Source organism: Mytilus californianus, unplaced genomic scaffold (assembly GCF_021869535.1).
Source record: "Mytilus californianus isolate M0D057914Y unplaced genomic scaffold, xbMytCali1.0.p SCAF_4, whole genome shotgun sequence".
In the NCBI taxonomy this organism is placed as follows: Eukaryota; Metazoa; Mollusca; class Bivalvia; order Mytilida; family Mytilidae; genus Mytilus; species Mytilus californianus.
This window is the reverse complement of record NW_026262690.1, coordinates 74,020,365-74,035,012: the sequence shown is the minus strand read 5'-3', so window position 1 is coordinate 74,035,012 and position 14,648 is coordinate 74,020,365. Positions and strand designations below refer to the sequence as shown.

Sequence of the window (14,648 nt, the reverse complement as noted above, 5' to 3'; positions counted from 1 at the left end):
CCGGAAAACCTTTGATTGCACTTCATATCGATCAAATTATTGATTTGGGATATTACAGAGAAGATCGTCTTCACACATGTACTGGCGATGTTGGTGTACCATCGAAACATTTGATAATCGAGTTGGTGTATGCAAACGGAAGTGAATTCCAAATTAGAGGAGCAAATATTGAGTCTCGTCACCTAGAAAGTGGAAATTGTCAAAATAGTGAAACAGTTACATTTGGTATCTCATTTACGTCTGAAATGAATGGTGGTAAAGTGAGATGTAGCGTTAATGGGAGTGATGCTAATTCAACTAAAAGTGACATTGATCTGGCATTGATTCCACGTAAGATGTTGTCCTCAACCTGATCTTTTTGTTTAAATTTTATGTTGTTATGACCCACCTACGATAATATAGGGTATATGCATTTTATTTTGTGGTCTGTACATCCGTCTGTTCGTATGTCTTGTACAAGGTTAAAGTTCTAGGTCACAGTTATATGCAATAAAATTCTGGTAACGACAGATTGAAACTTTTGATTAATATTTCACGGTTCATTAAACATGAAAATGTGATAGTGCGTATCAGGTTTTTCTAATTTTTTAAGGTAGTTATGTTTGCTCAAAAGTTGTGATATTTCGGAATAGACCATTCCAACGATGATAGTTTATTAGTTATATCATATCCGTTCAGTTGTTGAACAAGCATATGGTGATCACTGTTAATTCATACTAACAGAAAGTTTGTACTATAGCTTTTTTTTCTTATACAGATGTGCAAAATGCAGGTTTTAATATGTCCAATATTGACAGGATAGCAAAGAAACACTCAAAATATTACAAGCTATTTTATACAAATACATCATGCTTACAAGGGGTAATTACCAAAAATACCGGTTGAGATGTAAACAAATTTCCAGAGCCGTTTGTTTACCTCTCAACCGGTATTTTTGGCAAATACCCCTTGTAAGCATGATATAATTGTTTAATTCCACCGAATGCTCTTTGTATCCATCTCAACGAAAAGTCTAGAGGTCTTCGGAAGTCGCTTTATTTTTAGACATGGTATTTCCCATCTGCCGTGGTATGCTAGCAAATACCCCGGGACATGGAATTCCCTATTGACAAATACACCGGCAGAGAAAAGAGAATCTCAATAAATAGAAAATTAGTGAAAAATACCATTCCTCTCATCCAATCAAAATACAGCATTATTACATAAGTTGGAATTATGTGAAAAAAAACACATACATAATACCAGATACAAACGTTGAGGAACAGAAACTGTCATTTGAACAACAACAAAAACATATTCAGTTAAAGGTCTGTAGGCTTATAGGCTTTTTTTTTTGCATAGATCTATACGTAATTTGAACAAGAGTTATACAATAAAATTGAATTATATTATCTATATGGCTACTGATCACATTTAACCATTTTTGTAGAATAATTCTTTAACGGCAACTAAAATTGAAATTGAACGTGACCTCTATTTCATGTTGCAAAACATTGTTTTTTATTCTAAAAAAATCATTCAAACATTATTGTCCTTAATTTATGGAAACTCTAAACAAATCATAATGTAAGTTAAGAAGGACCAGTACACATCACGAACAGTTAATGTTAAAATATTCAAATTTGAATTTGAACTGTATATAATAATCATCGAAATTGTGTTAAAATTTCAAGAGATTTTGTCAAATATGACTTTAATTACATGTGAACCAAAGAAATACTATATTTAAGATAACTCAGGGGCATACATGTAACTCTTGAATATTTAATGCCAAACCCGCAAAACACGAATTTGTCCTATATTTAATGAGGCTGTCTGATTACCCGATAAAAAGTTGTTATAGTCTTTTTATCTTGTATGTCACCGCTATTGCATTTGCAAAAAATAGAAACGTGCATTGTCAGCATAAGTAAAAGTGTAATGAAACAAATTAGTTCTTGTAATTACTTTACAGTAGATAGCAGTATTGTTTTTTAAGAAGTCGTATGCAGTCAATATGAGTGCTTTCTGCAAAAGGTATAGTTGTTCATTTACACAAAATGTTTAAGGTGTTAGAATAACTATAATTCCAGGCAATATATGCTCTTGTGGTAAGCATTTAGACTCTATAGGTCACCCCCAGAGCTGCTACGCTTATGTGTTATGTATAGAAATTGATGGTACTGTCTATCCTTTTGGAATAGCATGTCCACTTGAACAGTGTAGAAATAGCATCACTGGAGAATGTTCGACAAATTGCTCACAGGCAGTATGTAGCGAAACTGTTCCTTCAGGTAATCATTTTTGTTAGTTTATGGGACCTGTGATTATCATAGAAATGGAAAGCTAGATATTCACAGAAACATGTGCAATGATATGCATATAAGTACTATGTCAACATAATGAGTACCTTATATGTTAATAAAGAATGTTTTAACGTGGGCCTAAGTAAATATTTCGTTTCTGACAATAGAACAAAATGCACCAATTTTCTTCGAGCTATTAAAGTACACAAATCAGCATAGGTAGACATGTGAAAACAAAAAAGAATTATATATGACAAAAAAAACCCAAACATTTCGTCCACTAGTTTATTGATAAGATACATTTGAGAAGATATCATATTCACATTTTTTTAAATATAGTTTGTAGCAAAATTTTTATTTTTGTAAAGTCTTGGTTCATATTTAAATATACACCACAAAATCTCAAAATAAAGCTATTCTGACAGTATTGCATATTTGAACTAAATTTTAGAAGTTTGAAGCCCTTCTGCAAAATGTCAGACGTTATTCAGAAATATAAATATATACGTATGGCAGAATAATGACGAGTAAACGCTTGAAGAATGTTTTTTTTATAGATTTGTAATACTTTTGATTTTGTTTTTGAATGAGCCAAAAAGATGCCTTATCATACATATACTATCTCCTTTTATACCATTCTGTTATGACATATTTTTATCTATTTAATATGTGGTACTAGTATGACAAATTCGTTTTTTTTTTTTATTTTTATTTTACCATCTCTAAGATGCCTTTGAATTTCGAATTATCTTAATCATCCCCCTTTTATTTGCTTTAGTCACTTTTCTTTTTCTGTCCATTTTGATAAAGATAATTAATAAGTTATGTTTTCTAATCCCATATTTGTTGGCTGTCAATTGAATGTATTATCAAATTCACAAACACGCAAGACGATTTAACAAAAAGAAAAAACCTTTATGAGAGCAGCACGCCGAGATGTAAGGTGCGAATCTCTTTAATTTTTTTTTTCTTTCGTAAAATAGTATTATTTTATTTGGCTTATCCGCCGCCATCCGCTCTAAGTTTATATTTGAAAAATACAATAAGAAAGGTTAAACATGATTCTCGTTTCTAAATACATACAGTTATTAAAAGTGTTATTCATCTTCCAGCATTTCCAACGCCAAATATCGTAAGTGCTATTTTAAACTCCCAAAAATTTATTTATGTTACTTACAAATGTATTTATTTAAATAGAAAATTTTCTTCTCAAATCTTTACAAAACGTTATTCAATCAGTATCCTAAAAGGTTATCAATTTAACACAGAGAGACTCGAATTCTAATATCTAAAAGAGTTCTAATAAGGTTATAATGCATATTAAAAAAATGAAGAAAAAAACATGCATATATAATGATATATAGATTGAGTTATGTCATACTTTTGAAGCTTTCACTGATTGATTGAAATGTAAAGTAGGCGAGAAAAAACTCTAGGTTATCCTACATTGAATATTATTGAGTCCGTAAATAATGTTTTGAAATATGATATCACAAAATCGTATTTCAGGATCGTATTAAGCCCTACCTACATATAGCCCTATTTCTTTTCTTTTTCTTTTTTTTTTTGATTGCAAAACGTAATTAAAGAAAAAGCGCATTTGTTCGAAAAAAAACCCAGAAACCTGGAGAACACTTAAGAGAAATGCACTCTGCGTTAGTTTGGCGTTTTCTTTGTGCAATGCTTGTTCTGTTTCGAGCTTTTAGTAGATATGCTTTCATTTGAAAGTATTGCTTCACAGGAAAAACACAAACATTTAAAATATGACTTAATGACTCCTACATTGTATTAATGACATATCATATTATTTTTCAGGATTCTGTACAACCCCTGCACCTATGTTACCAGCTGTTGCAACTTCTCAACGTAAGTATACAAGTTTTTCGTTGTTAAAATTTCTTCTTTTTATCAATATTGTTTTCTCCCAAAACCACAAAACAGAAAAATGATAGCCCTTTATGGTTTACAATTAATCATTACTGAAAGCACTAATAGGTATATTGAGATAATGTGCAAATCGTGGTGATGTTTTTGCTACGGGTTTAAAAAGTAGTTTTACACCAGATTGTTTACAGCTATCTTAAATCTTCCAAATGTAATGTTAAATGTAATACGTAGATTAGATACAGTTACACTTGATATCGCAATCGGATGTCTTGATTGATTGATTGTTGGTTGCTTAACGTCCAGCGGCATCCCATTGATGTCTTGAAGCCGAAGATTTCCAAAAAGATATTAAGTGTTAAAACAAAACATCTAAAGGAATCAAAAGAGAGGCGGAAGATAATAAAGGGACATTCAAACTCATAGGTCGATGAAAAACTGACAAGCCATGGCAAAAATGGCCAAATGACAAACAACAGTATACAAAAACAATATAGAAGATAGCGATTGAAAAACACCAATCAAACCAAAAACAACATTGGCATTAAATGTCAAAATTACACGCGGAAGTTTGATTTTTTAATAAAACACACATAATTGAATGCATGTGAAATGTACAGACAAAAATATCATCATCGCAAATAACAAACTACTGGACCAAAAATATATGCAGTTATATTTAACGTTAAGTGACACAACTATGTTTCTTTTGATAAAATAAAAATAAAGAGGTGATTAAGAAGTGTTTATTTCTAGAGAGACTTTGCAAGTAAACAAATATCCATGCAGATGTGCAAGAAAAGCGAAAGTATTTTAGAACTATTGTTTAATTTACAAAAAAAAAGTTTTAAAATAATATATATTACTATTACAGATATCCAGTGTTACGGAAATTCTACATTTCAGTATTCAGGAAAAGTTCAAATAGTTTGTGTTTTAAATCAAACAGAGTTTTCGTCAATAAATGTGACTTTTGAGACCACAAAACAATCAAATCTTATTGCGCAAATAGCTAGCAATAGAACTGTAAAATTGGTTGACACGAGTGGAAAAATTGTTGTCCGAATATCTAGCAAAATTGTAACAGTAGAACTTCTGAATGCATCATGCATCGATAGCGGTCTTTATGTGGTTGCAGTGGACTTAGGGAGCGAAATAGCTATTGCACAAGGCCAATTAACCATTAAAAGTATGTCTGAATTTAAATTTATGATACAAAGATAAAGCAGCTAAAATCGTGCTCTGTTTTACATTTCAGAAAGAAAAAAAATGAGTTATTGTTTTACGATACGAACGTAACATTTGTTATCTTTGCAGTAGATAAGGCATTGAGTTATTATTATTATATGACTATACATTTATTTTTCATTGGCTAAAAAAGTAGGGAATCCTCTTTGATAAAACGTTGTATTCACCGCGTGAAAAGTAACGATAGGTTAATATAAGATTTGGAACAGCTATCCTGTACCTATAACATGTATAAATAGTTTTTCCTAAGCAATGTCAATAACTTTGGCTTATTACGTCATGCACGATCCTTTATATAAACTTATTCTAAAAGGTTACCAATTCAACACTGTAATTAGATCTTTGTATATTGTTTTTATTTGTATTAATATTGATTTTGTTATTAGTAAATTAAAAGCAAACTAAATATTACTGTTATATACATATGCACATTCATGGATCTACAATCTGTCGATAACTGTATCTTGGCATTGCACAAGGTCATGTTTTTCTCTGACTGTTTGTGACGTCTTTACACTAAATCCATTGGATGTTGGATGTGTAATGATTGATAATTTTGTCTTGGGTGCATGATTTTTTTTATTAGTTGTTATTGGCTTTGAACTAGCTGTCAGTAACTGCGAGTACTCTCAGATCTGTACTTAGTGTCTTTTTGTTGTTGGGATGTACAAGTACCCAGCCACGTCCACTCTGTGTTTTTGTTAGATGTATTTCTATTTGTATCCATCTGATGAGTTAAGCCTTTTTCAACTGATTTTTATAGTTCGTTCTTATGTTGTACTGTTACACCACTGTCCCAGGTTAGGGGGAGGGTTGGGATCCCGCTAACATGTTTAAACCCGCCACATTCTGTATGTATGTGCCTGTCCCAAGTCAGGAGCCTGTAATTCAGCGGTTGTCGTTTGTTGCTGTGTTACATATTTGTTTTTCGTTCATGTTTTTGTACATAAATTAAGCCGTTTGTTTTCTCGTTTGAATTGTTCTACATTTGTCATTTTGGGGCCTTTTATAGCTGACTATGCGGTATGGGCTTTGCTCTTTGTTGAAGGCAGTACGTTGATCAAGTATACATTATTGTTTAGGGGCCAGCTGAAGCACGCCTCCGTATGTGGGATTTTCTCTCTGCGTTGAAAACACATTCGTGCCTTGGGCTGTTATCTGCTCTTTTGTTGGGTAGTTGCCTCTTTTACACATTCCCCGTTTCATCCTCAATTCTATTTGAATGAATGTTCTTATGCAACATTGTTTGTGTAATGAAATATATTTTGACATTTATATTTGATTGAAATTTTATTTGAAATTTTACAAACTTTATTTTCAAAATAAACAGACTTGGCAATAGGGTTACTGCATGTAAGTCGATAAGAATCTTTATTACTTGTAAACATTCTACTTCTAAAGCTGATTTATTCATTTTTTTCAGAAAATAAATGAAAAAATTAAATGCTCTTTAGGCACAAAATTTAAATGAACCGACTGGTACTCAGAATGTCCTTGCAAGGAAAGTTTAAACAAAAATATTTTTTCTTCACAATTTTGATAGAATAAGGAAATTATATTATGGCTCCCTATTGATAACAAAGATGCATATTGTATCCTTAGATAACAGGAACATTTTAGGGAGTTATGAAACATTCTGTGTTTGCTGATTTAACCATTCAGAAAAAAAAAATTATTCTGACATTAATCAATTTGTCTTCCTTTGACTACCAAACAAATCAATGCCGCACCAAATGGTTTGTGATTGCACATTATCTCTGTATGATAACATACATGTAAGAGCCTTTTTTGTTTAATGTTGTTTCATTTTGTTTAGCAATACGAAAAAAAAGTAGATATTTTTTTTATTTAATATAAAAATAAGAAGATGTTGTATGAATGCAGATGAGACAACTCTCCACCAGAGACCACAAGATGAAGAAGTTAAGAACTATAGGTCACCGAACGGCCGTCAACAATGAGCAAAAACCATAGCGCATAGTAAGCTATGAAAGGCCCCGAAATGACAAATGTAAAACAGTTCAAACGAGCAAACTAAAACGACATTAATTTGATTTGATCTGCAAAAAGTAAAATAAAAAAATACCGAACTCCCAGTTAATTCAAAACGGAAAGCCCCTAATCAAATGGCAAAATCAAAAGCCCAAACACATCAAACGAATGGATAACAACTGTCATATTCCTGACTTGGTACAGGCATTTTCTTATGTAGAAAACGGTGGATTAAACCTGGTTTATTAAGATATATAAATTGTGTTTTATCTTCTAAGTTTAATTTAATAACCTTTATCAGAGCAGCATATTAACAAATTAAAAAACTTATCAAAATTTTCATTTTAGCAAGACCAGATAAACCAACACTTCAAATACCTTTTCATACAGTTGAAAATCATAAAATAGCAATCACCTGCACAGGGAATACTGGAAGTCCTGCAGGGTCGCTTCAAATATTAATCAAAAGACTAAATGTCAGTGACACCATTACACTTAACATCAGTAATGATTATGTACAAGTTACTCAAAAACCAAAAATATGTAGCCATGAGGAAACAGTTACACTAGATGAAATTCTCACATCTGATTGGAATTTAACAACTATTCAATGTAAAGCTGTTAATCAGGAGACAGCAGCCGAAGACGATGATAGTCTTTACTACACATCGGAAGAATCACAGATTGTATTAATTGAAGGTAGATGTTTTCAATTTGTTTCATTTAAACTTTTATTTTTAAATGCGACTCTATGTTAAACAGGATACAGATTATATAAAAATAAAAGAAGATGTGGTATGATTGCCAATGAGACAGACCAAATTACACAGAAATTAACAACTATAGGTCACCGTAAGGCCTTCAATATGCTTTTATCTGGTGTATTTCGACTGCAAGTGTGTCCGGGCACGCTATCGAACAACTCGATTGATATGTTTGAAAACAAAATCGGCACTAGTACTTTATGTGAGACATTGATGTAAACGGGAAAAATCTGATAAAAAATCTCTTGATTTTTATTTAAATAAATGTATGAATGTTATGGATATTCGAATATCAGATTTTGAAAATAATTCAGAAATAAATAAAAGAGTACATGATACGCCTACTTCAAGAACTTTCAAAGCGGTTTGTGTTTGTAAGGGCCGACAAAGCAGCCAACAATGTGGTGGTGGTATGCCGTAAATACTACACGGACGTTCTTAAGAATGAAATTTTAAATTCATCTACATTCAAGTCCGTACGCTCCACAGAGAGTCATATAGTAAACAAACATAGCATAACCACATCACAGCTTATGGCCTCTTCTGAACATTTGAAGGTCCTTACTATGTATTGGTTACCTAAACTACACAAAAAACCAGTAAAATATCGTTTCATCTCGGCCTGTAGTAAGTGTTCTACAACTAATCTTTCAGTGCTTTTAACTAGTTCATTAACTACTATCAAAGAACTTATCATTAACTTTTGTAATAAAATATATGAAAATAGTGGAATTAACTATTTTCGGTGTAAAAAATTCTTTGGATGTTTTAGATAAATTACGTGCTTTTGATGGTCCTTTTGATTCTGTTGACAGTTTCGACTTTTCAACTCTTTACACTACACTTCCACACAATCTTATCAAACTAAAGTTTTCCTATTTAATTAAATGGTCGTTTGGTAAATCTGAATGCAAATATATTTGCTGCCACTTATTTAAAGCCTTCTTCTCTAATGAGAAAGGTAAATATGCTAGATATACATGTACTTACTGGAGATGTGATGAGATGATTGAAGCTGTTAATTTTCTCCTTGATAATATTTATGTACGTTTCGGCAACAAAGTTTATCGACAGGTTGTAGGTATTCCTATGGGCACTAATTGCGCCCCTTTAATAGCAGACTTGTTTGTGTACTGTTATGAATCACAGTTTATGACCAAACTCAGTAAAGGCCCGTCTAAATTGCATTTAATTGATAAGTTCAACAACACTTACCGTTATCTTGATGATATTTTTTCGTAAAATAACCAAGAATTTTCGAAATATACTGCCGAAATTTACCCAAATGAACTTACTTTAAATAAATCAAATGTAAACGGTAATAACTGTCCTTTCCTAGATTTAGATATTTCAGATTTACACGGGAAACTCCACACTAAAATTTACGACAAAAGGGACGATTTTTCGTTCCCTATTGTTTAATTTTCCTTTTTTTAGATGGTGATGTTCCTTTAGCACCATCTTTCGATGTTTATATATCACAACTCGTTTGCTATGCCCGTGTCTGTTGTGACGTTTTGGATTTTAATGAACGTAATCTATGTATTACTGGTAAATTATTAAGTCAAGGATTTCTTTACCACAAATTACTTAAAACCTTTACTAAATTCTTTCATAGATATAAAGATTTGGTTTTGAAGCTTGGTTGTACCTGTAGAAAACTTATTTCAAACGAGATAGCAGATCTTCATTTTTACGGAGATGTTGTTTACCGTGCCCGGAAATTTAGAAACGATCCTGGTAAACTTATCGATCCTTTAAATAAACTTATTCTAAAAGGTAACCAATTCAACACTCTAATTAGATCTTTGAATATTGTTTTTATTGGTATTAATATTGATTTTGTTATCAGTAAATTAAAAGCAAACTAAATATTATTGTTATATACATGCACATTCATGGATCTACAATCTGTCGGTACCTGTATCTTGGCATTGCAATTGGTCATGTAACTGCGAGTACTCTCAGATCTGTACTTAGTGTCTTTTTGTTGTTGGGATGTACAAGAACCCGGCCACGTCCACTCTCTGTGTTTTTGTTAGATGTATTTCTATTTGTATCCATCTGATGAGTTAAGCCTTTTTCAACTGATTTTTATAGTTCGTTCTTATATTGTACTATTACACCACTGTCCCAGGTTAGGGGGAGGGTTGGGATCCCGCTAACATGTTTAACCCCACCACATTCTGTATGTATGTGCCTGTCCCAAGTCAGGAGCCTGTAATTCAGTGGTTGTCGTTTGTTGCTGTGTTACATATTTGTTTTTCGTTCATTTTTTTGTACATAAATTAGGCCGTTAGTTTTCTCGTTTGAATTGTTTTACATTTGTCATTTCGGGGCCTTTTATAGCTGACTATGCGGTATGGGCTTTGCTCATTATTGAAGGCCGTACAGTGACCTATAGTTGTTAATTTCTGTGTCATTTGGTCTCATGTGAAGAGTTGTCTCATTGGCAATCATACCACATTTTCTTTTTTATATTGATAATATTAGGTGATAACTATCATGTGGTAAGGTACTCTACACAACAGCTATATCATAACAATGAGCTCAAGTGAAATAAACAAACAACTTTCCGTAAATCGTGTGTTTTTGTCGATGATTTAGTGTGTGCCTTACAATCACTGATATGATGTCAATGCTAATTGACATTTTTCGTTTCGTCCCCGGAAGTATCACCAGCCCAGTAGTTAGCAAGTTGTTGTTGACATGCAATATTATTGAAATGTTTTTTCTTCAAATTGACTGTTAATAAAATAATTCTTCTTCGACAAACTTAGGCTGTAATTTTTTGGAATTTTGGTTTTAATGCTCTTCGACGTCGTATTTCATATTGATGTGTTTGGTCTTCCAAATTGATTTGATTCGGGAGTCACAATTGAATCTTTTGTTGAACGAAACTCGCGTCTGGCGTACACAGTTATAAGCTATGTATCTATGATGATATTTTAAACGTTTAAATATATTTGTGCATTCTTTTCAAGGCAAACGTTATGAGTTCAAATACAGAAATCGTTTTATAACATACAAAATTAATAATGGCCTAAAGATGACATTCAAAATTGCCTGTTTGAACCTTGTCATAGTTATTTTAACCTTATAACAACGAGGAGATGTTGTTTAATTGCCAACCAATCATGTAAATGATACAATTTAATATTTTGTCTTTATCAAGTGATAAAATGTTACCTTAAATATCGATGTCTTTCACATTTCAGAAAACTACTGCTCAACCGGCGAAGAATATAAATATCATCCAAAGAGCTGTTATCATTACGTACGTTGTTTGACTAATGGTATGGTCTCAAACCAATGTGCAAGTCCTCTTTGCTTTTTCAATGCCACGGTCACATGCTCCAATTGTAACGAAGTGCCTTGTCCAGAACCATGAAATAACTTTATATGTGATTTATAAAAAAATCAATTACTCTTCAGTTTTTAATTTCCATGTAAAGGTTAACTGATCTAACGACAGAATTTATGACATTCATGGGATTATGTCGTCTGTATCCTTGTTTTATTGTTTAGATTGTTGAATATATTCCCCTTGTGATTATACATCTATATTTTATATTGTAACTTAAAAAATAAAAATAATCTGCGTATGGTGTCTTTTTTTCCATTTTAATTTGCATTAGTTTTGTTCTGTTCTAAGATTTCAAGCACGTACGAAATATCACTAAACACAACCTTTTCAATAAACTGAAATAATAGTATGTAGTTGGCATGTTAGAGAAATTAGATGTGCTTTGTCAATATACAACAAATAGCAATTGTCTTGCTTCAAAAATTTTAAACTTTAAGGTTTTCTAAATCTAAAAAGAAATAAACATAAACTTGTCTTTATAACACCAACATTTTAAGAAGGATTTTTCTTTTATAAAAGTCGCTGATAACATTAAACTTGAAATTAATAATGTTAACGTAATTTCCTAAATTTATTCATTAAAGAATTAAGGGGTGCACAAATTAGGTCAGATATACAAATGAAGTGTAAAACATATAACATATTTTGCGAGCCTAGAAAAATCAAAGCCAACAAGGATACAATAAGGAGATGTTTAATGATTGCCAATAAAACAATTATCAACCAGAGTCCAAATTAGGTGGATTTTAGCAAGTATAGGTTACCCTACGGTCTTCAACAATGAGTAAATCATATACCGAATAGTGAGCTAAAAGGCTCCGACATGACACAAGACACCAAATAACGTAGAAGTTAACAATTATAGGTCCCCAAATTAGTTTATTATAAAAACCATTTCTGCCTTTAATTTGAGCAAGGTAAACTATGGCGACAGTAGTTTACCTATATTAAAATCTCATAAATTAATAAAGATCGAAGTGGCAAATCAATTCAATGGAACAAGCAAAAACTGAGGGATAACTAGCAATGCCATGGCAGAAAATCGAAAAACGACCAAATGACAAACAACAGTATACAAAGTTTGTATTGGTTTTGGTTTTTCTAATATTTTCGCCGCGATCATCACTGAAGAGACATTAATCGTCAAATTGCGTATTTGGTGCAGTAAACTTGGCGTAGTTAGTTTTATTAGCCCTACCAAATGTTGATATGCTTGTGATAAGTCAGAAATTTTGTCAGGTATACTCTTTTGTACTACCAGTATGTTTTTTTTTTTTATGTTTGGAAAGATTGGTACTATTTTTCCAATTCTTAACTAAGGCACCGGCTTTCGAAAAACAGAAGATAGACCGATTAGCTACTTTTTATTCTAAATCTATACACACTGAAATCTATTTTCATATAATTCTCATGTATGTGTTCAAATGTACTTATAAACTGGTTTTAATCGTTGATGGTGTCTGATATTCGCCCAGGCTGAATTTCTTTTATACCTTTTTTTTCTAAATAAGCCTCATGCTGTTTTTGTTAAAATAAAATTTCAAAATTTTTAAAAAAGATTGACGCCGACCATTGAAATTCACCTGAACGTAATCGAAGCCGTTTTTTAAGTTCAAACCCGGTGATAAGTCTAATCAGGTAGGTCACATTTTGGGAAAAGAAGGATGGGATTGTGGTTACGACGATTGGAACATATCCGTTGTCATCTGTGAAACAGATATTCCGTTACGGTCAACCAACTCATGATGGCGTCCGTTAAATTTTCGAAGGGATGATTTTAATTTCACCACTTGGAACTCTTGGTACACGTTGTTGGCTCACTGGCTCACGCGACCCGGTTCCGATAAGGCTTTCACTATGACACGTGCTTTAAGAGAGATAACTCAGTTTATTTTGCGACTGCTACTTCCCAAAATTTAACCAATCCATCGCACATTCGGATAGATTGACACATTTATAGTTATTGAAGGGAGATGGAACATTTTGAGGGTTATTTTTTCCTATGAATTTATCAAAAACAAGGAATTGCACAATATCTTTATGAATCACATGCTTTGAATTGTGTATGAAATACTTTCAGAAAATTTATATTACATCAGCCTTTTTTTATATTGTGACGTCATAAGGAAGATTTCCCATAGTGTTGCAAACATTGGCAAATTTTAGGAACATTATAGTTAAATTTAACACAAACTTCGTCCACAAAGGTTTAAACCAATGAATAGATAAATACAAAATACACTTTTGTGCGATTATATTGTTAGTTGACGATTGTGCACTATTATTTTTAAGCATTTGAAAGTCAAGAGGTCAAGACTGTACACAATGTCGGCATTTACTGAATGTACAGCCATTTATCCCTAAACGGGGGGAAACTTTACATCAAAAACTGTAATGTTTTATTCAAGAACAATATTTCAACTTTTGAATTTGAAATATGACACAGTATGAAGTACATTTAATTTTCAAGTCAAAATGGCCTCTAAGCGTACCTTCTCGCAAGTATATCAGATGTGACTAGCCGCGAGATTTCAAAGCCAGCACAACTTTAACAATCAGAACGACTGGTTAGTGCACAGTGCCTGTTCAGTTTAAGGTTATAACATAAACACTCTCCCTTCTCCTGGTTCCCGAATATGTGAATACGAAGCATCCGAATTGTGGCTCAGATGAGTAGCACCAGATATAGTAGAACGCAGAGAGAGCCGAACTACAAAACCAGTAGCAAATCCTTTGTTTGAGCTTTATAGTCAGACCAAAGGGCAAGACTTTCACTATAATTAAAATATAAGTAAACACTTAGTACGTTCTCTGAAACCATGTACTTGAACAGTAGACATATATTCGGTCATTTACCTGATACAACAATAAATGTAAAAATTTAAGAACATATCGATCATATGCCATATGAATAAAAGTAAGGCAAAACATATCAAAGGGATATCCAAGCTCATAACTCGAAAAGGGACTAACAATGCCATGGTAATAAACAAAAAAAACAACATAGAAAACTATAATCTGAACAACACAAACCCTACCAATGATTGCGATGATCTCTGGTGATCCGGAAGGGTATGCAGATCCTGCTCCACATGTGGCATCCGTCGT

The 14,648-nt window shown here is 32.3% G+C and overlaps 1 protein-coding gene across 1 annotated transcript; it reads left to right on the top strand.

The window, feature by feature from the left end:
• On the top strand, window positions 1-11,776 carry LOC127738495 (uncharacterized). The gene is made up of 6 exons (XM_052249781.1): window positions 1-330; window positions 2,073-2,273; window positions 4,101-4,151; window positions 5,044-5,358; window positions 7,758-8,108; window positions 11,392-11,776. Exons 1-6 carry the CDS (start codon window positions 246-248, stop codon window positions 11,562-11,564), a joined length of 1,176 nt encoding a protein of 391 aa, XP_052105741.1. The 5' UTR covers window positions 1-245; the 3' UTR covers window positions 11,565-11,776.
• The last annotated feature ends 2,872 nt before the right edge of the window (window positions 11,777-14,648 follow it).